Source organism: Lontra canadensis, unplaced genomic scaffold (genome assembly GCF_010015895.1).
Source record: "Lontra canadensis isolate GAN:19392208 unplaced genomic scaffold, GSC_riverotter_1.0 scaffold18, whole genome shotgun sequence".
Taxonomy (NCBI): Eukaryota; Metazoa; Chordata; class Mammalia; order Carnivora; family Mustelidae; genus Lontra; species Lontra canadensis.
The window spans coordinates 10,981,731-11,005,958 of record NW_022631012.1 but is presented as its reverse complement, the minus strand read 5'-3'; the positions used below and the strand labels follow the sequence as shown (position 1 = coordinate 11,005,958).

The 24,228-nt window shown below is 40.2% G+C and overlaps 2 protein-coding genes across 3 annotated transcripts in view; both read right to left on the bottom strand.

The window, feature by feature from the left end:
• Positions 1–939, bottom strand: part of LOC116869036 (ras-associated and pleckstrin homology domains-containing protein 1-like) — a 2,732-nt gene extending 1,793 nt beyond the window's left edge. Inside the window, exon 1 of the mRNA XM_032859844.1 lies at positions 139–939. Within this exon, the coding sequence (XP_032715735.1) occupies positions 139–939 (801 nt within the window). The remainder of the gene's footprint in view (positions 1–138) is intronic.
• A 1,159-nt stretch (positions 940–2,098) lies between these two features.
• The window catches only part of RAPH1 (Ras association (RalGDS/AF-6) and pleckstrin homology domains 1), an 83,996-nt gene continuing 61,866 nt past the window's right edge, over positions 2,099–24,228 (bottom strand). The window contains exons 9-16 of one of the 2 annotated variants that reach the window (XM_032860001.1): positions 22,726–22,847; positions 21,286–21,351; positions 19,650–19,793; positions 18,490–18,600; positions 9,067–9,165; positions 7,879–7,999; positions 3,689–3,831; positions 2,099–2,424 (exon numbers count right to left, since the gene is read on the bottom strand). In XM_032860001.1, coding sequence (XP_032715892.1) covers positions 2,350–2,424; positions 3,689–3,831; positions 7,879–7,999; positions 9,067–9,165; positions 18,490–18,600; positions 19,650–19,793; positions 21,286–21,351; positions 22,726–22,847 — 881 coding nt within the window. In that variant the 3' untranslated portion in view covers positions 2,099–2,349. The remainder of the gene's footprint in view (positions 2,425–3,688; positions 3,832–7,878; positions 8,000–9,066; positions 9,166–18,489; positions 18,601–19,649; positions 19,794–21,285; positions 21,352–22,725; positions 22,848–24,228) is intronic. The other variant, XM_032860000.1, reaches the window with a different exon arrangement.

The following is a 24,228-nucleotide window of genomic DNA, read 5'->3' as shown; positions in this document are numbered from 1 at the left end:
GTCAGAGGCAGAAGCTGGGGGTGTAGCTGTCAGAGGCAGCGGGGCCGGGGCTGGAGCAGGGGCTGGAGCAGGGGCGGGTGGGGGTGGGGGCGGGGGAGGGGGGGGAGGAGGAGGAGGAGGAGGAGGAGGGGGAAACACCAGGCTGCTCTCAGGTGGAGGAGGAGGGAAATCCGGAGAGGGGACAGGGATAGAGCTGGGCTGCCACTTGGGTTTTGCTTTTACAGCAGGAGGGGACTGTGGGGCCACATTTGCTGAGGGAGGCTTGAAGGGCTGCTCTGCGGGAGGAGGGGCTGGAGGCGGCGGAAACTGGCTGGCGATCTGCTTCACGACCGAGGGCACCGGGGACAGCGGGGACGGAGGTGGCTTTACACAGAAGCTCTGCTGCTTAGGCAATGTTGGGGGGGGGGCTGGAGCAGGGGGGGCAGGGGAAGGGGGGGGAACGTGGGAGACAGGGAAAGCGGGCTGCTTTTTTGCTGGGGGAGCTGGAGGAGCAGGCGTGGGTGGCACAGCTTGTGTCGTAACAGGTGGCACGGTCTTGGTGCTGGCTGGTAGGGGCACCGTCACAAGGGGCTTGGGGGGCGCTTGGGGAGGCAGGGGTGCAGGGACGGGAGGGGGTGGCGGCGGTGTCGGAGGGGCCGCCTGGGCGGCATGCTGGGCGTGATGAACCTTCAGTGGAGGGGGTGGGGGGCTGAACTGCGGGAGGGATGGGGTGCAGGGTGCCGGTTTGAGCTGCGCCATGGCTGAGCCTGGGGTGGGGGGCGGGGGCGGAGGAGGGGGTGGGGGCACGACTCCACTGGGGGGCACCAGGATCTGAGGCTTTCCTGACTGGGAGGTGGAGGTCAGAGACTGCATCACTGAGGGTGGTGGAGGCTTGAACAGGGGTCCTGAGTGCTGGGAAGCGTTCTGCAGCCTGGTTATTGTGCTGTACTTGACGAACATGGTGGCTGCTGAGCCAGCAGAAGGTGCAGACTGGCTGGGCAGAGGAGGGGGAGGGGGAGGGGGAGGAGGTGGGGGTGGGGGAGGGGGTGGAGGCGGGGGCGGCAGAGGTGGGGAAGGCTGTGAGGCAGTGTAGGGGGTAACCAGCTTGGGCTGTGGGGATAAAGGGGGCATAAGTGAGGTGTAGGGCCGGTTCATAGACTCCATTCTGGCCTAAAAGGAGCATAAGGGGGCGGGGTGGGGGGAGAGAGAAAACACAACAAACACAACAGTTACAGAGGTAAGCTTTGACTGCGTCAAACCAAACAGCAAGGAATCTGGGACATGCGAGAAAGGATTCAGCAGTGGGACAATGTCAGGAAGGTGAAAATCGGATCCCCGGGCAACAAAGGCACAGGGAATTTGTTCACCCAGCAATACTCTCAAGTGGCAAGACTGCCTAGCAATCTAGGGAAAACGTCCTGCTGATCAGTGATGGGCTGTCTGACTTTTGAGCCGTTTCACACACCTGCCATGAACAGGAGCTCCCGCGGGAGGACCTCTGTGCACGGACTCCCCCCCGGGTTGTGGCAAGCAGAGATGTGATGGCTCGAGTTCACCCTTCAGTCCATGGCTGCATCCACATCAAGCAGATGCCATAACTGGGTTTAGGAGTGCTGGCGGAGGGCCTCCTGAGGAATGAGGATGGCTTTGTGATGCTAGCAAGCGGACACGTGAGAAATACGAGAATGTTCAGCAGGGCGTGCACAGTCACACAGGAATGAATGAGCTTGACACACACACTCGTGTTCGTGTGAGACACTTGCATCCAACATGCACAGAAGTCCAGCAATGCAGGTAAGGGGGGGCATTCTTTACATTTGTTTTACTGGAAAATACATAAAGAAATCCTTATAAACATTACAGCAAAAGATTATAAAAACATCATACAGAAAAAGGCAGGAGGAAATGAGAGGAAACCTTAGAGAACTAAAGGAAAGGTAGCCAGAAATGGCTGCTAGAGTTTGCCAGCAACCTGCTGACCAGCCCCTGGGGGTACCTCAGGCACTGCCAGGATTACCACATCTGGTCGTCTGTGTCATGGAGCCACGCATGCACGAATGTGGTTCAAGTGCTTTGAAAAGAGCGAAGGACGGTCCCTTGGTTTAATGAAGTCTGGGCAAATGTTTTAGGCTCTCTGAACAGACTGTGAGGATCCAAGAGAAACCATTTGTTTCCAAATTACAAATGACATCTATTAGCATCAAGAATGCTCAGGTTAGTAGTCTGGAAGGCTCAGGGTGAGGTGAATTCTAAGGCCCACCAGGCCACTCACGTTTCTTTAAAAACTGCATGAAGTAAAAGCATTAGTCTGCGAGACTTGGTTACAGGAGTCACCCAGGTTAATGTGCTTCCAAAGAACAGCCCCTGACCTTAACTTGACCCTGTCTTGGCTGCTGCGGGGATGCAGACCTTAGCCGTGCCGGCCTTCTCATTTGGCACCTGAGGCTGAGGTAACAGAAGAAACACAGGTGGGGGTCAAGAGAGACAGACTATTGCTTCTGCACGGCACGGTGCACGCCAGAAACTGCCCGACCAACTCTGCTGCTTCAGCACGGAGCGTTTGGACCTTTTGTTTTTTCCCTTGGCCTTTCATTTAACACATACATGGTCAACACTATTAACAATTTGGTAAGGCAGAGGACTTTTCTTTAGATACCTGAATTGTGTAAATCTGCTTCTCTAACTGGGTATACAGTTATTAGCACCAGAGAGGACCGTTTCATCCGGAAAGGGAGATGGAATTACTTCTTAAAATCTGAGCCCCTGATAAGGGAGTTAAACAGTTTTGAGACTTCATGTCATCAGAGCCAATTTTCAAATATTTCTAAGACAAAAGTGTTCCACCCCCACACTGGGCTATTAACGCCTCTTGCTGAGGGGCAGTGAGTAGACTACATATGCAAATTAAGGAATAAATTAAGGGAAATTATCCACTTAATTCTCATTGGTGAGTGTTCCTGCGTAAGTGATTCAAACCAAAACAACAAAAAAATCACAGTGGTTACTGGGTAAAAACACAACGCTGAGGCCAGCTGTGCCACTGGTCCCTCAGTGATGGCCCGAGCTCCTCCTGCTCAGAGGGCAAGTGCGGCCAGGACACGAAGCTGCCCACAGAACTTCAGAGGCAGGCCTCTATGCTGTCTTTCACCCGGGCTATAGAACCTACATAGTTCTCAACAGTCCTGCAATTATAACTCGTCCTTCAGTGTCACTGAGTAAGATACCGTACAAAGCCCAGGGATCCAAAATTTTAAGGGGATTAATCTAAATTTAGTCTTCTGCATGTACTAAAATTTGAGAAAATTCATCAATGTGCAGAGAAATGCCCCAAAGCATGAAAGAACAGAAGACAAAGGAATGAGTCTGAATAAATTAAATTAATAATAATGAACCATTAGCAGCTTCTCTGAAACAAAGTTAGGGCACTGGCATTAAATGGCATTGGTTCATCCCAATTGATTAAGGGTGAAAAGGAAGAAGTCATTATTTCTTAAAGTCTGAGCCATCGGTAAGTTGTTAAATTGCCAGTCTGAGATCTTAGGTCAATAGAGCCAATTCACAGATACTCATTTCTGAAGAGAAGTCAAAGTAAGAATACCGAAATAGGGCCCAAAAGAGTTCTAATTAAGGAATAAAAGAGCAACAGACTAACCCATGGAACAGCAGAGATTTTTTTTTTAATATAAATTAACAGCAGTGTGTTACCCACCTTGCTGGACTCTTCCAACTGAGTACCACGTTTCCAGGCTTCAGAGAAGATGGAGCTCACAATACTCTGAGAGCGGACGTGTCCTGCTGGCTGAGTATCAGATACTCCACTGTCAGACTGATTAGAATGATTTGACTGAGACTCTGTTTAAAACAGATTAGAAAAATAGGATTAAATAAGTTGTTATTCCGACAGTATGAATATGGACTCCCAGCAAGCTCTTTCACACAAGATCAGATGCAGCACTGCAACAAGTTACTTTTACTAAATTCACTCCATATAAACACAGTCTGAACTTTCCTCTAGAAAACTTCCCTTATCTTAGGGCTAATAGGAAATCTTGATTTTTTTTATACAGTTCACCATGGGGCGTCTGGGTGGCTCAGTGGGTTAAGCCTCTGCCTTCGGCTCAGGTCATGATCTCAGGGTCCTGGGATGGAGTCCCGCATCGGGCGCTCTGCTTGGCAAGGAAGCCTGCTTCCCCCCACCTCTCTGCCTGCCTCTCTGCCAACTTGTGATCTTTCTCTCTGTCAAATAAATAAATAAAATAAAACAACAACAACAACAACAACAACAACAAAACAGTTCACCATGACAGACTGCACGTTATTGAGGAAAGGTTCGTGTAACATTACTGGTATCCTGACAACCCTGGAAAGGTGTTCTTGCCTTGGCTGGAGGCCAGGCTGTAGTGCTGAGCCAGTACCTGAATCCCACTTCTCACTTGAGCTCAGGGTTGCTGGGAACAGTGGAAGATACACTGGATGTCTGTCTGACATCCAGGGTGAGGGACCTGGGGAGATTATGTCACTGGACCCCACGTCAGGTAAAATATGGAAGCACCTAGCCTAATGGCTGACATCTGGTGGAGATTCAGGTGTTAAAGCTCATCCTACCCAAGGACTCTGTGGAGGGGGGTATTATTAGATTGCTTTACTAATCAAGTCCGCCAAGTCAGCCGAAGCAGTACAGAGGTAACAGCCACAAAATCCTTCGGATAAAGTTAAGACATCTTCAGGCAAAAATAGAGGATAAAACCTACTCTGTTTTCTTCTTTCTTCATCATTCAGTTGCTGAATCTTTTTTAAAGTTTTTGATTTTAATTCCAGTATAATTAACATACAGTGTTATATTAGTTTCAGGTTTACAATATAGTGATTCAACAATTCTACACATTACTTAGTGCTCATCACAGCAAGTGCCCTCCCTCATCCCCATCGCCTATTTCACCCATCCCCCCCCACCTCTCCTCTGGTAACCATCAGTTTGTTTTCTATAGTTAACAGTCTATTTCTTGGTTTGCCTGTTTGAGAGATATCATTTGTTATTTGTCCTTCTCTGACTTACTTCACTTAGCATAACATTCCCTAGCTCCATCCATGTTGTTGAAAACGGCCAAGATTTCATTTTTTACAGCTGAATAATTTTCCTGTGTGTGTGTGCGTGTGCGTGTGTACACACACGCACACACACACACCCCACATCACATCTTCTTTATCCATTCATCCATCTACAGACATCTGGACTCTTTCATAGTTCCACAGCTTGGCTATTGTAAATAGCGCTGCCATAAACACAGGGGTGTATATATCCTTTTGAACTAATGTCTTTGTATTCTTTGAGTAAATACCCCGGGGTGTGATTCCTGGATCGTAGGGTACTTCCGTTTTTAACTTTTTGAGGAACCTCCATACGGTTTCCCAGTGACCGCACCAATTTGCGTTCCCACCAAAGTGCCTAAGAGTTCCTTTTTCTCTATATCCTCGCCAACACTTGTTTCTTGTGTAACTGTTGAGTGTTTTTTAAAAAGTTGCAACCTCATTAGCGTCCTACATCCTTATTTAATTACCAACCAGAACAAGAGCCTATAAGAAAGGAGGCTGGAACATGTGAATCCTTGAGCTCTCTTCATCATCAATGTATACGATTTTGCAATTTCTATTTAAAAGTCTGCATAATTAAGTATTATGCAGACTTATATATTACTTAACACTGTATAAGAAGGGATGATGATGGTCTAGGAAAAGGCACCACACCACTTCAAAAATGAAGATTAATGCACCTGCACTGATGCTATATGAACTAAAAAAAATATTATGGCATCTTTTCCCCCAATCTTTCCCTTAATTTTTCAAAAATCTTAACTTGTGACATACTTTTACCTTGCCTTTCTCAATTCATTATCTCAAGTGTCTTCTTCCCCTTTAATAAACATTTTCAGAGTAGTTTTAGATTTGTGGAAAAGTTGCAAAGCTAGAAAGAGTTCCTACATACTTAGCACCCAACTGACCTCATTATTAACTTGCTACAGTCCCATGCACATTTGTCACAACTAAGGAACCAACACGGATATATTACTATTAACTACACTCCAAACTTTATTTGGATTTCCCTAGTTCTTCCATAATGTCTTTTGGTTTTTTTGGATCCAGGATACAACATTATAGTTAACTGTCATGTCTCCTATGACAGTTTCTCAGGCCTTCCTTGTTTTTGATGACCTTGACAGTTCTGAGGAGTACTGGATCAGGTATTTTACCGAATGTCTCTCAATTTTGATTTGTCTGATGTTTTCCTCTTGATTAGACTGAGTTATGAAATTTGGAGAGGAAGACCAAGAGGAGGGGAAGTGGCACTCTCATCACTTCAGGTAAAGGGTACACGCTACCAGTAGAATATATTACTGAAGGTACTGACCTTGATCACTCGGCTGGGGTACTGTGTGTCAGATTTTTCCACTGTGAAGTTACTCCCCTTTCCCCCACACCCAACTAGCCTCTTTGGAAACAAGTCACTCTGCACGACCCACACTTAAGGAGGGGGGAATTAAGCTCCATCTCCCTGAGGGCTGAGTATCTGCATAAACCATTTAGAAAATATTCTACACAGAAGATCTGTCTCTTCCCCATTTACTTATTTATTTAATAATGTTTATCAGTATGGACTGATGGCTATTTATAATTTGGATTATAATCTTATACTATGTTATTCTGTTGTTCAAACTGTTTCAGCTTTGGCCCCTGGACACTCTCTCAGGTTGGCTCCCGTGTCCCCGTGCACAGCCCCATCACCGTGTTTTTTGAGCACTTCCTTCACCATAAGCTGCTTCAGGCTCATCTTATTCTTTGCCATAGCCCTAGTTCCTTTGTTCTGGAAAACGGTATTAGAAGACCAAGATCAAGATACCCTGTATTTTCACTGCTCTTGGGATGTCACTGCTCCTACTTTTCTTAGTGGACAGCACTAGGAAATACATGTATACTAACCCATGTTTATACACATTCTCATTTTGTTTCTACTTACTTAGAGATGAAATAATTATACAACTTTTTAGTCAAATACTTCTTTTTAAAAAAAGTCCATAGTTTTTATTTTATCCTAAAGTAAAATAGATTCTGAATGTAGAATTTCCTTAGAGTGTACATACATAGCTAGGTAAAAACATACACTGAAAGATTAATTTATATGTTGCACTAGTAAATAAAATGAAAGAGTTTTTTTTGTTTGTTTTGTTCTGTTTTTTTAAGTCAAATATTTCCTGAAGTTGTTATTTCATGTGATGTCGGAACAAAAATATTTTGCTTTTAGAGGACACAGTTATCATTCATGGAATATTCTGAAGGGAAAGAAGCATTCATTTTAAGGTGTGATCATAGCATACTTGTTTGAAGGATGTAGAAATCTGAAAATAAGCACTTTCTGAGTATCACTGATTTCTTGTGAAAACTTCAATAAGTTTGATGACTTAAACAGCCTCCTTAACTGTGATACTGAACTAGTTCCAGTTATTTCCACTCTGCTGAGATGTCGGGAAACCTACGGGGAAGGAAGGCAGTTTCATCATGGATTCTGGGTATGGAGACTTTCTCCAAGCAACTTTTCTATCCCCAGGTATGTATTAACAGTTGCTATTCAGCAGTATGATTGAGTTCGAAATAAACTTTATAAATGTATTTAACAACACTCTTGGATTTAAAAGTCTATATACTGGTGCTCCATATCAAATGCATTTGTGAACTAGCCCATGATACTATCCCCTCTAACTACCAAATATTTGGTGGTTTTATAATAAAGACATTATAATTTAGACATCAGGTCCAGCTCTGGTTTTAAGAACCTCGCTGAAAGAACCAGGCCTGCCATCAGTCTATAGAGAGGTCTTTATATTTGCTGTCAGGATTTCAAACTACCTGGGATGCTCGAAGAACTGGATCCTGATTTAATGCTGGAGCTGGATAAGGAAGTCCAATCGTAAGCTGACTCTGTCCTCTTCACGGCTTCTTGATAGTTCATGTAGAGCTGTTTCCCGTACTAAACAGAAGGCAGTAAATGATGACATCTGAACATTACTGGATATGATACAGATGGATGACGTCAGAAAGGGGGATACTTTTTTGTTTACTGATTCAGAGTTTGCATTCAAATTAATACCTATAATACTTCAAAAATCATTTTTAATACCAGTAAATTACCATCAACTCTTATTTATCCTCATTTTAAGAAAGGTAGCAAGAAGTTAACATTTAATTTGTTATCAATATAAAGACTTTTGTTATTCCTAAAGCAATTTTGATTTTATAGCTATCATAAATTTTATTTTCACTTAATGCACATAAATATTCCTTCATGTTTTATGTGTAATCATCTTCAAGATGTCCTTAAAATTTTTTTCAAAGACTCTTTTTTTTTTTTTTTTTAGAGCAGTTTTAGGTTCACAGCAAAACTGAGAGGAAGGTAGAAAAACTCCCCATGTGCCCTGTGCCACTATCCATGCCCAATCTCTCATTTATCAATATTCTCCACCAGAGGGTGCGTTTGTTTCAATCAATGAACCTACATTAACAGACAAATAATCAAAGCCCACAGTTTACCTTAGGTTTACTCTTGGTGTTGTACATTGGATGGGTTTGGAGAAATGTATAATGACATGTATTTACCATTATAGTATCACACAGAGTATGAATATTTCCACGGCCCTAAAAATCCCGTGTTCTGCTTATTTGCTTCCTCCCCTTCTTCCTTTCCTTTCCGTCCGCCACCTTCTTTCTTTCCTTCCTTTCTTCATTCCCCTATTCCCACCCTGAGGCAATTTAATTCTCCAAAAATTTCTTTTGCTTAGGCTAAACTCTGCTATATAGGAATCATATACCGTGTTCTTCAGAGCCAAAATAAATCTACACAAGCTTTTACCAGCAGTATTATTCCATGGATACCAACTGTTAAATGTTTATTCCCTAAGACATTTAAAACAAAAAACTTAGGCCTCAGGAAACACTGAAAAAATAAACATGAATGATTAGAATAACTGTCATGATTATCAAAACCATATCATAAAACACTTAATTCTTCTACCATCAAACCAAAAAAGAACACCCTACCTTTGCAATGCGGATACCATTGACCCACTGATGCAGGGTCCTCATGTCGTCACAGCAAAGGTACTTGATATACTGAGATTTCTTCTGGATCTGTGGGTGCTGCGAGATTAAAGGCAAAGTCCAATTCAGTACCCTGAAGAACTAAAGAAAAACCTATCAAAGCTTAAACAGACCCTGACAAGTTATAGGCCATCAGAGTCATGGCCAAAAATAATTTGTACCTCTTCTATGGCCATAAGGCCAAATAAAATGGCCCATAAGTATTTTCACAAAATAAACTACAAAGCAGGGTGCCTGGGTGGCTCAAGTGGTTTAGCAGCCGACTCTTGATTTTGGCTCAGGTCATGATCTCAAGGTTGTGAGATCAAGCACCTGCTTAGGATTCTCTTTTTCCTTTCCTCTGTCCCTACCCCCTGCTCTCTCCCTAATGAATAAATAAATTAAAATAAATTTTAAAAATTAAAAAAAAAAACTATGAAGAAACTGGTTAAATTTTAGCTCAAGATATGCAAATTAAAAAATACCTTTATAGCATGGCAAATCCCCAAATATTCCTTCTATATTTCAGAGAAACACAGTCCATCAAGGTTAACAAACTCAAGAGAACTCTTCATCTATAAGACTATGAAAAGGGAAGACTTTGATTTCACTTTGAACCCACTGGAATCAGGAATTGAGAGGGTGTTTGGTAAAGCTTCTAGTGCTTCTGTGGGGGTGAACCCGTAGGTGGGGTGGGTGAGGGCACAGCACCTGGGACATGAGTGGGCGCTCACACTGGTGCAGCGGTGCCCCCTGTTGTGGACTAAGCACTGCACACTATCTGCCCACAGCACATGTCCTCCAGGGAAGGAGCAGCTTTTCAGCTGCATCACTGGATTCAGTTGTCACTTTCCAGCCCCAGTTTGGATGGGAGGTGACAGACTAGACCAGCTATACAATGCAACTGTTAGAAGAGACTTAAGGTTTTTTTTTTTTTTAAGATTTTATTTTTTTATTTGACAGAGATCACAAGTAGGCAGAGGGGCAGGCAGAGAGAGAGGAGGAAGCAGGCTCCCCGCTGAGCAGAGAGCCTGATACGGGGCTCGATCCCAGGACCCTGAGATCATGACCTGAGCCGAAGGCAGAGGCTTTAACCCACTGAGTCACCCAGGCGCCCGGAGACTTAAGGTATTTTAACTCTACTGGGCCACAACCACTAGTTCCCTGGAAAGAAAAACCCTAAATCATACTTGGTTCTGGATGTTATGGTTGTTAATTATTACTTCTCTTTTCAATTATTCTAGAAAATTTCTTTTAAATGACTACATTATACCTGGGGAAATATTTAAGATTATGTTAAATTATAAGAGGCTTTATTTTGATTTTTTTTAGATTTTGTTTATTTGACAGAGAGAGAACACAAGTAGGCAGAGAGGCAGGCAGAGAGAGAGAGAGAGAGGGAAGCAGGCTCTCTGGTGAGATCCCAGGACCCTGAAAGCAGAGGCTTAATCCACTGAGCCACCCAGGTGCCCTATAAGAGGCTTTAAAGATTCTCTAACCACATGCGTTGTGGAAATCCATGAGATCAATAAAATAAGCAATTTAGATAAGTTCTCAATGCCGCAGAAATATATGATCACCCATCTAAGTTATGTATATGTATCTGCATTGTTATAAATCAATCTTGGGGCACGTGGGTGGCTCAGTTGGCTAAGCATCAGACTCCTGATTTTGGGTTAGGTGAGATTGAGCCCTGAGTCGGGCTCCACGCTGGGCATGAAGCCTGCTTAAGATTCTCTCTCCCTCTGCCCCTCCCCAACCCTGCTCATTCCTATATGTGGTCTCTAAAAAAAAAAAAAAAAAGTCAATCTCTCTGGTCTACAGTGGGAGAAATTTAAATCCATTTATTCTATTCTATATGTTGTTAGAGTTCAGCTCCTATAATAAAATATTTAATACCAAAACCAATTTAGTTATTAAAGGCTAGAATGAAAGTTTTAAACAATAAATCATCAACAAAAAGTGGTTGGCAAATGATGTGGATGGAACTAGAGGGTATTATGCTAAGCAAAACAGAGAATGACAAATACCGTATAATTTCACTAATACGTGGAATTAAAGAAACAAAACATGAACATAGGGGAAGGGAAGGAAAAATAAAATAAGATGATAACAGAGAGGAAGGCAAACCATAAGAGACTTTAACTATAAGAAACAAACTGAGGGCTGCTGGAGGGGAGGTGGGTCAGGGGAAGAGGCAATTGGGCAATGGGCATTAAGGAGGACACTTGATGTAATGAGCACTGGGTGTTATATGCAGCTGACAAATCACTAAATTCTATCCCAAAACTAAAAAAAAAAAAAAAAAAGGTTAGCCAAACAATACTTAACAGTTTTCTCTCCTTATAAGTCCCACAGCGTTCTCTTGGAATATATTCCCTCACCCCTTATTAAATCACATTATAATAAACCACCACAGCAATCTCAAAAAAGCAAAGGAAGACAGGTAGACAAGATGTATTTTTCCATAGAAGAAGGAAGGGGAATTGTATCTCATTCATTCATGCATTTATTGTATAACTCATGTATTTATTGAATAAGAACTATTTGCCAGATCTTTAAGTAGGCATTGGGATAGCCTGTGAGCAAAACAGAAGAAGCCCCAGTTCATGCGGAAGATAAAATGGGATGGCTGAGAAAGGGCTTTCATTGGTGTTACCAGCGAGGGCTCGAAGAGTGGCTGTCCTATTTTCTGTGTCACTCGGGCACCACCTATAGGACAGGGTTTGGACATCTGAACAAGGGGCTCTTGGATGGCTCTCAGTCTTTACCATCAGCCCCTCTTTACGGCGATTCACAAACCGTTCTTGACTGATTCCTTCTATTTCCTCAGAGCAGGGCTACCCATCATGCATGGGTGTTCAACTGCAGCCATGGGTCTGCCGAGTTCATTCCACTCATTCCATACACTAAGGGAGTGTTTTTATCAATACAACATCAGAGAAAATAAAAGAGAAACAATTCTCTATCCTTTTCTCCTCATTTCTCCTACCTGACAAGCCAAAGAACACCATGAAGAATACTATGATATGATTTAAAAAAAAAAACACACACACACAACATTTTATTTCCTTATCTGGGGGAGAGAGAGTGTGAACAGGAGTGGGATGGGGCAGAGGGAGAGGGAGACAGAAGAGAATTCCAAGCAGACTGTGCTGAGTAGAGCCTGATATGGGGCTCGATCTCATGAACCTGAGATTATGATCTGAGTTGAAATCAAGAGTTGGACACCTAACCAACTAAGGCATCCAAGTGCCCCTATGACATGCTTAAGTATTTGCAGATCACTTGCTAGTTTCATTTTAGGACCTCACAACTTGTCTTTTTCAACCTCCCGCATAATAAAGGCACCTTCTATAGCCTTCATTATGGTCACCCAGGCTCTGCACCAATTCCACCAGTATATTATTTCATTAAAAGTGACATCTATTGGGACACCTGGCTGGCTTAGTCAGGAGAGAATGTGATTCTTGATCTTGGACTTGTGAGTTCGAGACCTAAGAGAGAACTTTTTTAAAAATGTGGCATTTGGGGCGCCTGGGTGGCTCAGTGGGTTAAAGCCTCTGCCTTCGGCTCAGGTCATGATCCTAGGGTCCTGGGATTGAGCCCCGCATCGGGCTCTCTGCTCGGCAGGGAGCCTGCTTCCTCTCTCTCTCTCTCTGCCTGCCTCTCTGCCTACTTGTGATCTCTGTCAAATAAATAAATAAAATCTTAAAAAAAAAAAAGTGGCATTTATTGAGCACTTAGTATATGCCAGGTATTATTACTAAATATGTCACATATATTAATTAGCTTATTCCCTCCTCAGGAAAAACCAATGAGTTACATATTACTATCTTCATCAAATGAAGAGAAACTGAGGCACAGAGGGGTTAAGACAGCAACTTTAAGTTGCTCACATATTCATGCTTATTAGTGAAAAAACCAGGATTTGAAACCATGCCATCTCATTCTAGGGCCTATGTTCTTAATAATAATGTCATATTTCTGTCTTATTAGTAATGAAATCATCTTCCCAACGTGCTGCCTCTCTTTTTCCCCCACAATATCACACAAGAGGAGCACTTGGGTGGCTCAAGTGGGTTAAGTATCTGCCTCTGGTTCAGGTCATGATCCCAGGGTCCTGGGACAGAGCCCAAGTTGAGTCGGGCTCCCTGCTCAGTGGGGAGTCTGCTTGTCCCTCTCCCTACCCCTCCCCCCCACTTGTGGTCTAATAAATAAATAAAATCTTTAAAAAAATTGAAATTCACACAAGAGCTAAGAGCAAGTATGGAGACATTCTTTGCCAAAAATGAGAAGTTTAACATTTAGATTCTTAAAGATTCCAAAGAGAATATATAATCAAACTGTTCCCCCCTTAACAAATTATCAGCTATTAAGAAAGAAAGGTCAGGGGTGCCTGGGTGGCTCAGTGAGTTAGAGCCTCTACCTTCGGCTCGGGTCATGATACCAGGGTCCTGGGATCGAGCCCCGCATCGGGCTCTCTGCTCAGCAGGGAGCCTGTTTCCTCCTCTCACTCCCTCTGCCTGCCTCTCTGCCTACTTGTGGTCTCTGTCTATCAAATAAATAAATAAAATCTTAAAAAAAAAAAAAAAAGAAAGAAAGGTTATTATTCCATTTTTAAAATGACGTGGATTTGGAAAGTCTGCATTCTCTGATAAAAGATAAAAAACTTGAGAATTTTAAAAAATCTAAGAATACAGTAAGAAATTCCAGATTACTGTTGTGCTATCAGATTACTTTTTTCTATTTATGCCAAAAATTAGATTGAGACAGATAATTCTTAAAACTCTAAAAGCAATGCTCTAAAATCACAGTCCAAGTGCCAAAGGAAAACCTCTGACTATATACTACCCACTTATTGCTTTGGGAACACAAATAGGCGTGAAAATTAATTCTCTCACTAACATCCAAGAAGTTAAAAAACAAAATATGTAACACTCCAACCTTATTCTACCATTATCATATACAACATCTTTCTTTTAATAACACTGTTTGAAAAGTTCATGTTCATACTCTACCTCTAATCTCTAATCACTTTTTCCTTCTTACCTAACATACTAAAATAAACTATTTTGTTTCATTTCTTCAGGAATGAAAATCTAGACATGGCTAAGGTAAGCTGTATTCCAACAATTACTGTAGTATATGTATTTTAAAAACACAGGTTTCCTTTAAGAAACTTACATACATGCATACACATGCATACAGATGTGTGCAACGAGCACATACCTCTTTCAAATAGATAACATATACCCTATTTATTCCCTCATTGTTGTATTTCATGAAGAGCATCTACTTTCTGTATCCTGCATGTTACTGGAAGAACTCAGACTCAATTGTTATAGCCCAAAGCTGATAAATAGGATCAAACCCTATAAATATTTACATTTGCACAGATCTTGTGTGGCAGCATTTTTTTGGTTTGTTAGAACTCCTATCACAAGAATAAAAACACTTACATAGGCAAAATCTGGTAAAGACTTTTCAGGAAAAAAGAAATACCAATACTTGTGTGGCATCAGGAACATTAATCTCTCTGAACCTCAGTTTCCACATCTGAAAAATAGGGACTCTAGAACAGATATGTGACACTGATGTGCCTAGTGCTTCTAGTGCAGTGTCTGCCACCCTAGAGTTCTTTAATAAATGATAGCCATTATTTTTACTACTATTTGTGCCTAGTGGTATAGTTTATTTCAATACCTTAAATATTTCTAAACATAAATAAGTAGGCAATATGAATACGAATTTAGTTTAACCTACTTGACTAAAAGCAAATATGAAATCCATAAATTATTATATAAGCCAACAAACAAAACCCCTTTAGAATAAAAATATTCTTAACCTAAGAATTCTATGAGTTGCAAAAGGCATTAAATAACAGTCGATGGTCATAATTAATTTTGGCTGTAAAACACACTGCTGGTTGCCTTCCCCACACCTATCCCCTCTTCCCTACTTTTCTTAAAAGAGCCTAATTTTGTTTGGATGTCCATCTACCCCGTATGTCAGGGTGTGAATTCTAACTAGGCTAAGCCACAAACACTTGAATAAACTTAACCAAGGAGGTGAAAGACTGGAGAACACTAATGAAAGAAATGAAATATGACACAAAGAAATGGAAAGACATCCCCTGCTCATGGACCGGAAGAACAGATATTAAAATGCCCGTACCAGTCAACGCAATCTATAGCTTTAGTGCAATCCCTATCAAAATACTAACAGCATTTTCATACAACTACGACAAATACTACTAAAATTTGTATGAAACCACAGAAGATCCCAAATAGCCAAAGCAGTCTTAAAAAAGAAGAACAAAGCTGGAGGTATCATAATCCCAGATTTGAAGATATATTACAAAGCTGTAACCATCAAAACAGCATGGTACTGGCACAAAAAAAGACATAGAGATCAACGGAACACAACAGAGTTCAGAAATAAACCCATGCTTGTATGGTCAATTAATCTATGCCCAAAAAAGGCAAGAATATATAATGGGAAAAATACAGTCTCTTCAACAAATGATGCTTCCTGGAAGAATTGGGACAGCTACATGTAAAGGATGAAACCATACACAAAAATAAACTAAAAATGGATTAAAGACCTAAATGTGAGACATAAAACCACAAAACTCCTAAAATAGGCAATAATCTCTTGGACATCAACCCTAACAACATATTTTTGAATACGTCTTCTCAGGCAAGGAAAAATAAATTATTGGGATTGCAGCTATATAAAAAGCTTTTGCACAGCAAAAGAAATCATCAACAAAACATAAAAGGCAACCTACTGAATGGAAGAAGATATTTGCCGATGATGTGTCCATTAAGGGGTTAATATCCAAAATATATAAAGAACTTATAAAACTCAACCCCCCCCAAAATGATCTGATTAAAAAATGAGCAGAGGCTCAAAAGAGAATTTTTCCATAGAAGACATACAGATGGCCAACAGACACGTGAGATGATGCTCAACATCATTTATCATCAGGAAAATGCAAGTGAAAACCACAATGAGAGATCACTTTACACTTGTCAGAATGGCTAAAATGAAAAACAAAAGATAAAAAGTGCGGGCGAGGACATAGAGAAAAAGGAACCCTTGTGCGCTGCTGGTCGGAACGCAAGCTGGTGCAGCCACTATGCTAAACAGTATGGAAGTTCCCCCCAAATTAAAAATTACCATATGATCCAGTAATTCCACTACTGGGTATTTACCCAAAGAAAACAAAAACACTAATTCAAAAAGATATATGCACCCTTATGTTTACTGCAGCATTATTTACAATAGCCAAATTATGGAGACAACCCAAATGTCTACTGATAGATGAATGGATAAAGATGGGACACACACACACACACACACACACACACACGAGTATTACTCAGCCATTAAAAAAAAAAAGGGATCGGGGCCCTGGGTGGCTCAAGTCGGTTAAGCTGCTGCCTTCAGCTCGGGTCATGATCCCAGGGTCCTGGGATCGAGTCCCGCATTGGACTCTCTGCTCAGCAGGGAGCCTGCTTACCCCCGCCCCACCACCCTGCCTCTCTGCCTACTTGTGATCTCTGTCAAATAAATAAATCTTAAAAAAAAAAAAAAGGGATCTTGCCATTTGCAACAACACAGACGAACTTAGAATATTATAATGCTAAGTGAAATAAGTCAGACAATAATCATATGATTTTACTCATCTGTGAAATTTAAGAAACAAAGCAAATGAACAAAGGAGAAAAAAGAACAAAACTACACTCTTAAATACAAAGAACTGGTGATTAGCCAGGACAGGGTGGCGGGGTGGAGGGGTGTGGGGGTGTGGGGTGTGGGGACGGTGGATGAAAGGATGAAATAAAATAGATGAAGGGTACACATTTATCTTGATGAGCACTGAGAAATGTAAAAATTGTTGAATTAATTACATTATACATCCGAAACTACTACAACACTATGTTAATTATGCTTCAATTTAAAAAATAATTTTAAAAAAGTGGGCATGTACTCAGGCCACTGACTCTCAAGAGGAGGGCTCAGGAGGTAGCCCCTGGGAAATACTTCCTCCCTCTTGAGAGAGACAAGTACAGGGAGAACCAGTTCCTCTTCTTCTGCTGGAAAAAGACAAATATAGGGAGAAATAGTCCCTCCGCTTCTGCTGGGTTTTGCTAGATCCATCGCATGGATCCATCATCCATGTGATACCTAGAACCGCAGTGGCCACCTGCGAGTGTGTGGTGAGCCGGTCTGAGGACAAGCTGATGCGAAGAAGATGGAACAGGGAAAGAAGGAAAGAATTTGGTTTCTTACTGACAAACCTGAACCACTGAAATAACTGACTCTTGCTATTTTCAGGTTACAGGGACACCCCCCACACCAAGTAACTTTCACATATATGGTTTACATCTACTATGTCTACTGATATTTACCACTGACGAAGATTTACAACTATGAAAAATTTAAAATACAAGAATATACAAGTATTTGTTCCACTACCCAAGAGAGCAAAGATATCATCATCATATCATGTAATCTCCCAGGAAATTCTACTATACAATTTTTTTTTTTAAAGATTTTATTTATTTATTTGACAGAGAGAGATCACAAGCAGGCAGAGAGGCAGGCAGAGAGAGAGGGAAGCAGGCCCCCTGCTGAGCAGAGAGCCCGATGCGGGACTCGATCCCAGGACCCCGAGATCATGACCTGAGCCGAAGGGAGCGGCTTAACCCACTGAGCCACCCAGGCGCCCCTCTACTATACAATTTTGAGAGAATGAGTGTAAAAGGCAAGTAACATCTCAGCATTACTGGAATAATAATTTTGACGTCACAGACCCTTTGACAAAGTCTGGGATTCCCAGGGGAGCTTGGACTTAATTTTCAAAACTGCCAGATTAAGCTACTTTGTAATGACTTTTAGAAAATTATTTGCTGCTGTAACCTAGTAACAGTGTAACAGTGATATTCTCCAAAAAAGATTATTTAATAAAGGGGCACCATTACAATGGTATTTTTATTTTTATCAAAGCAATCAAAAACCCCACCCCAAAACCCCAAACCCAACTGACATGATACAAACATGGAGACCTAAGTAGTTACCAAGAGGTGACAAGAACAGAGCCAATGAGAAAAATATAACCATCTCCATAATTATCTTGAATTTTAAAATGCTGTCTTTATCAGTAGCATAAATCTAATTAGCGCTATTTAGCTAGAGGTCAGCTGTGGTGTGAGCATATACTTCTTTTCCTTACCATTCTTCACCATTCCTTTTAAAGCCTATAGAAAAAGCAAAAACAGTATACTTGATAGAGCTACAAACTATTCTATAATGTGCAATAACTCACTCTATGTCTAACATCAATTAAAATTCCTAAAAAGGAAATATGTTTACCTTCAGCACCAGACAATGATCTGTAGGTGCTTTGTATTTGTTCCTGTAATCCTGTCCGTAATAAACATTGACATGATCCAGCTGGAGAAAGCACACCAGTTCCCGAGAGACCTAAGATAAAAATACCCATAAGACTGAATTAACAATAATGTATAAATAAGCAAATATCATACCTGGTAACAGTTGCTAGTGGCAGATGACAAGACAGTGAGATTCTCTAAAAATGTTCCTTCTTTAACCCAGGATACAACAAAAAAGCAGTCCATCTCACTTACTGTCTGCCATTCACAATGAACACAGACTTGCTTGGAAAGGGTGGCATTTAAGGAGACTTTAAATATAATATAATATAATATAATATAATATAATATAATATAATATAATATAATATAAAATACAATATAGTAGAACTCTGGAAAAAAATAAGAAAATATCATATAGTTCAGTGCTCATAATGCATAGTTCAAGTACAATGATTCTAAAGTCAGGGTTTCCTCACCTTAAAGAGGCAACAAAATATGCCTCTTGGGAGGGTGGTAAAGCCTGGATGAGAGGATGCTATAAGGAGTTTAAAACAGTGCAGGTCCCGCTAAACACAGAATTGGCCTCTACCAAGGGGTCCCTCAGCAGGAGCTAGTATCCAAGAAAGGTGGAAATGCCTGTAATCCCAGAAAGCTATCCTTCCCAAACAATAACAAGCAAAAACTACTCCGACAGAAGTTCTGAAAATAATAAATAAAAGTATGATTTCAAATGTGCCAAGAGAACTGAAATGGGCCCAATGAATGACCAGAGAGCAAACACTTCCAGGTTTCTTCTTCTTTATAACAGATCAATAAACAAAGCAAAGCAATATTCTGTGTGTCCTACAAGAGGTGAAGCAAGGGACAGCTGGGTAGCTCAGCTGGTTAAGTGTCTGCCTTTGGCTCAGGTCATGATCCCAAGGTCCTTGGATGGAATTTTACATCAGGCTCCTTGTTCAGCAGGGAGCCTGCTTCTCCCTCTGCCTGCCACTCTCCCTGCTTGTGCTCTCTCTCTTTAAAAAACAGAAAAAGAACTGAAATAAATCAGAGCCTGGATTCCTCTTGTCAGCATACTTAACTACAAACGAAAATCAACTGTCATAATGAGGAAGCTCAAAAGTCAGCAGAGGGACACACCTTTGCTTTTCCTTTAGGGACATAGTAGATACCAGATGCTCGCAAGAGAAAATAACGCTTTTTCCAGGACTTTTTGCCATCATCTTTCAACCACAGGACTCCTTCAATTTCTGGCACAGTTACAGAGCTTCCACAAAAACATTCCTAAAAGAAGAAGAAGATTTGGAAAAACATGCGATCTTTGGATTCTCAGAAAAAAATTGTGTTTATTCCTGTGAAGTTCATACTATAACTAAACCACAGAAGTGGCTTTGGTAATAAGGTTACACTGCTACTATTACCTCAATTAGAACTTTGTATTCTAAAAATCATATAGATCCATTTTGAAACCACTACGGCAGTCCTTATGAACTTTTCCCTAACATTGTTTTGAAGAATCTGAGTTGAGTTGTCAGCTGAGCTGCATACAACAGGATCTAAATGCATCTGTAGAGCACAGTAACACTAAATTTAGTAAGTGTCAGAGTTAACAAAAGCATTGACTAATTCTCCAAATTAACAACACATTTAGATTAGCTGTCAAATAATTTTTTTTTAAAAAAGCAACATGCTCAATGAGTAAACGCTCACAATTTAAAACTATCAATTTACATGATTCTAAAACAAAGAGGACATTTATTTTTTAAATATTTAAGACTAATTTGAAAGGGGGCTCCTGGGTGGCTCAGTGGGTTAAGCCGCTGCCTTCGGCTCAGGTCATGATCCCAGGGTCCTGGAATAGAGCCCCGCATTGGGCTCTCTGCTTCGGCAGCGAGCCTGGTTCCCCACCCCCTCTCTCTGCCTGCCTCTCTGCCTACTAGTGGTCAAATAAATTAAAAAAAAAAACCAAAAAACTAAAAAAAAAACCAAAAAAACCTAATTTGAAAGGAATGTAAACAAACTCAAAATTATGAATTCTAATGTCTAAGATAAAAATGTAATTGAAAATCAACCATGTAGTTAGTAAAAGAAAAACAGAAATCCTCATTAAATATTAACATAGGACATTTTGAGCCTAAATTAACTTATCTCTTCCCAAAGTACAGAGAAACCAGGAATTATAAAGAGGATTTTTAATTGTAGCTATTATCACTATGAAAAGTTGAGTGCTGATCTCCATCTTCCTAATCGCCTTGTTGCTAAGAATTTATTCTGGGTTTCAAACATACTAACTTCTTTGATTTTAGTTCTCTAAAATCGGCAAAGGCCAAAAAGCTAAAAACTGAATTATATTTGAATTTGGTTTATTAAAATAAGGGGATGTAGGTATTTAAATGATTATGATTTTTTAAATTGAGTTATTTAAATTAAAGCTTGAAATACTTTGTAAATTACTAGTATATTCAAACTTCTCTTGGGTGAGCAAATAAAGCACTAGCCCTTTCCCCCACTTGTCTGCCCCTAACAGCTCATGACTCTTTTTAGTCCCTTAATATATTACTTGGCAAAATAACAGTTTTTAAGAGGTTCTTCAGTAGCCGAACATTCACACAGCTGAACTCTCCCCCCACCCGGCTATGGAGGAATAAAGGCTTCTCTAGTCCCAAGTGTAATTATGAATACATAGCATTGACATACTTGACTTCAAAAAAGATACTTAATATTTTAACATGTAATGTGCAGGAAAAAAGGGGGTGGGGGGACTGAAGAGTCATACCTCCAGTAGCACTTCTTTGTTTCTATCTGCCATCTCAGCAGTTTCCTTTTTCCCCAGAAGATAATTCTGGAAAAATAAATAAATGAAAGTTAAACCCACCTTATTATTCCCTTGGCACAGGTGCATATATGATTTCTTCTAGAGATACAGCAACTGTGTCTGCCTTTATAGAATGACAGGATTATTGCTTTGAACATTAACTTGTGCCTGAGCATCATTGCTAAAATGCTTAATGCTGGCTTCTCCTTACTTTAGCCAATATCTTGAGTTATTCCATAAACTGACCTCTCCCAAATCCTGAGATGATACTACATCCAACAGCTGACAAATGTTATGTACAACTAATGAAGGGACCTGAAAAGTTTATAAATTAAGTACAATGAGGAAGGTAAATTTCCTTCAAATATGCTAAGCTTAACTGACCCAGATGCAGAACACTTAATTTATGTTCTGGCTTTGGAAAAAGAAATCCCTAATTCTCTGAGACTATAATATTACTTGCTTACCTTGACTAAAATCTGAATTCTAACTATTAGCTTTATAAAATACTTTTTTCCAATCACCTGTAAGAAAATCTATTGGTAGGGGTGTCTGGGTGGCTCAGTTGGTGAAGCAACTGCCTTTGGCTTGGGTCATGATCCTGGAATATGGGGACTGAGTCCCACATCGGGCTCCCTGCGCGGCAGGGAGTCTGCTTCTCCCTCTGATCTTTCCCCTCTCATGCTCTCTCTCTAATAAATAAATAAAATCTTTAAAAAAAAAGTATTGGTATTCCCAAACGTGTATTACTCAACTAAAATTATTCAGTAAAGATGTGTCATGATTAAGCTGTCTGAAGGATATTTAATACTTTTAACACTGCTACTGTCTTTCATTACTACTTTTTAATACTACTTTTTTACCTACTGATTTTTTATAAAATATTTGTGTACTACTAATTGTTAACTCAAACATTATTCTGGAATAAACAGATGCCAAATAAATCAAGGTAACATATATTAAAAGTGGAAACATTTATAATCAAGGTTATTGAGATTAAAAAAGATATTAAAATAAAGTGTCAACTGGATAAATGGAGGAAGTAGAGAACTTACACACGTAAGTACTTTTCTTTGATGGATGAGAAGCTCACCAGTAAATAGCTGGGTTCAACAGGCTGGATTACAAAAAGCAAAAACCTGGTAACTCCCTGGAGTCACTTCTGCTGCCCCAAGGGCTCACCCCATCTGGCTCTGGGTGGCGGGTAATCTCTTTGAGGTCTGACACCTGCGGTCCAGCAGACCTTCCACCACAGCAGTAGTAAATGTTCCCATGGGGTTTTGCAACCGCAACACTCCAACCAGGAGGTTGCCAGTTTTTTAGCTCTATTAACTTAAAAGTAATAGAATAATATAAGATGAATATTTAGAAATCATGACTTCTGTAAGATATTGGCCTCACCTGTGGGTTCTTGAAAAGTGCATATTTTTCTATACGTTCCATAAAGATAAGCTTGTTCTGGCTGTCTCTTGTCCAATTAAGAAGATTTTCAACCAAGTTTTCATGGTCTTCAAAGATTCTCTCTGTCCCAAGATAAAATATCAATATTTTGTTAGTATTCATCAGAGCTGCATCAAAGACCTGAAACCCTTATGAAGTAATTCCAAGCAGAATCACAGAATTTTACTCGACATTATGGCTCTTAGTCCTTAGAAATGATCTAGTCTTCCCTCTATTTACAAATATAGAAACATGCCCACTGTGTTAATGGATTTTAGCAAAGTTACACAACTGCTACATGGAAGAATTAGGACTAAAATCTAGGTTTTCTCTTAGGTCTTCCTCAGACTTGAGCTTTTTCCCATCCACCCCTGAAAAAAAAACAAAAACCCGGGGTGCCTGGATTGCTCAGCAAGTTAAGCATCTGCCTTTAACTTAGGTCATGATCTCAGGCTCCTGGGACTAAGCCCCTCTCTCCAGCTCCTTGCTCAGCAGAGCTCTGATTCCTCTTCTCCCTCTCCCCCAGCTCGTGCTCTCTCTCTCCCTCTAAAATAAAAAAATAAAAAATCTTAAGAAAAAAAAGACACTGTAGCCAATTACATAAAAGGTAGAGAAATATTATATATGTGGGTCTTTAACCTACAGCCATAGACATATTCCAAAAATTAGTATCCAAACATTTTCTGTGTATCATGATGCCACATCTCTGAACTCAAAACTCTAATTCTCTAAGAATAGTTTTGAGTATTATTAGAATACATTTTATACATGTTAATAAACTAATAACATGTTTCAGTTTCTGGGGGCTATGTATGTGTGTTCTGAGACAAAAGGGTTATTAAATTTTTATTTCTCTGGAAACCACTGTGAAATATTTAAATATATAGGTACTAAGAGCAATGCAAGTACTTTTTAAAATAAAATATAAAGTTGACATTGATTAGCAATGTCAGAATCAGCAATACCTAATAAAATAACAATTGCCATAATCACACATTATAATAAGAAAACTTTTAAGAGTCAATTATGGCATTAAAAATGAGGAATTTTTAAAACTAGAGAATACCACGCTAAACTACAAAACCATAGGAAATTAAGATTTAGTACATCTAGCTAAAACTAAAAAACATGGGCTTTATGTTTTCCCTGAAAGTCAAATGCTGGTTAAAGAAATTCAGAACAAATCTGAATAAACAGAATGGTCTTAGTAAATGTGTCTATCTATGCAGTAATTTGAAGGGTAAAAGTATTTTGTTACTTTAAAAAAAACCTGTTTTAGCCATAAGAAGATTTGAAGTGAACTGGAAATGATCTTGTATCCAAAGAAATCTCAAAATACTTGGAGGAAAAAAAGATAATGTAAAAAGCTAAGGCTATATATAGGGGGGGCAAAAAAGATGACTCAAAGTGCTTTAGTTAACATGAAAACTGTTAGGATTGCATAGAAATTAAAGAGTAAATGAA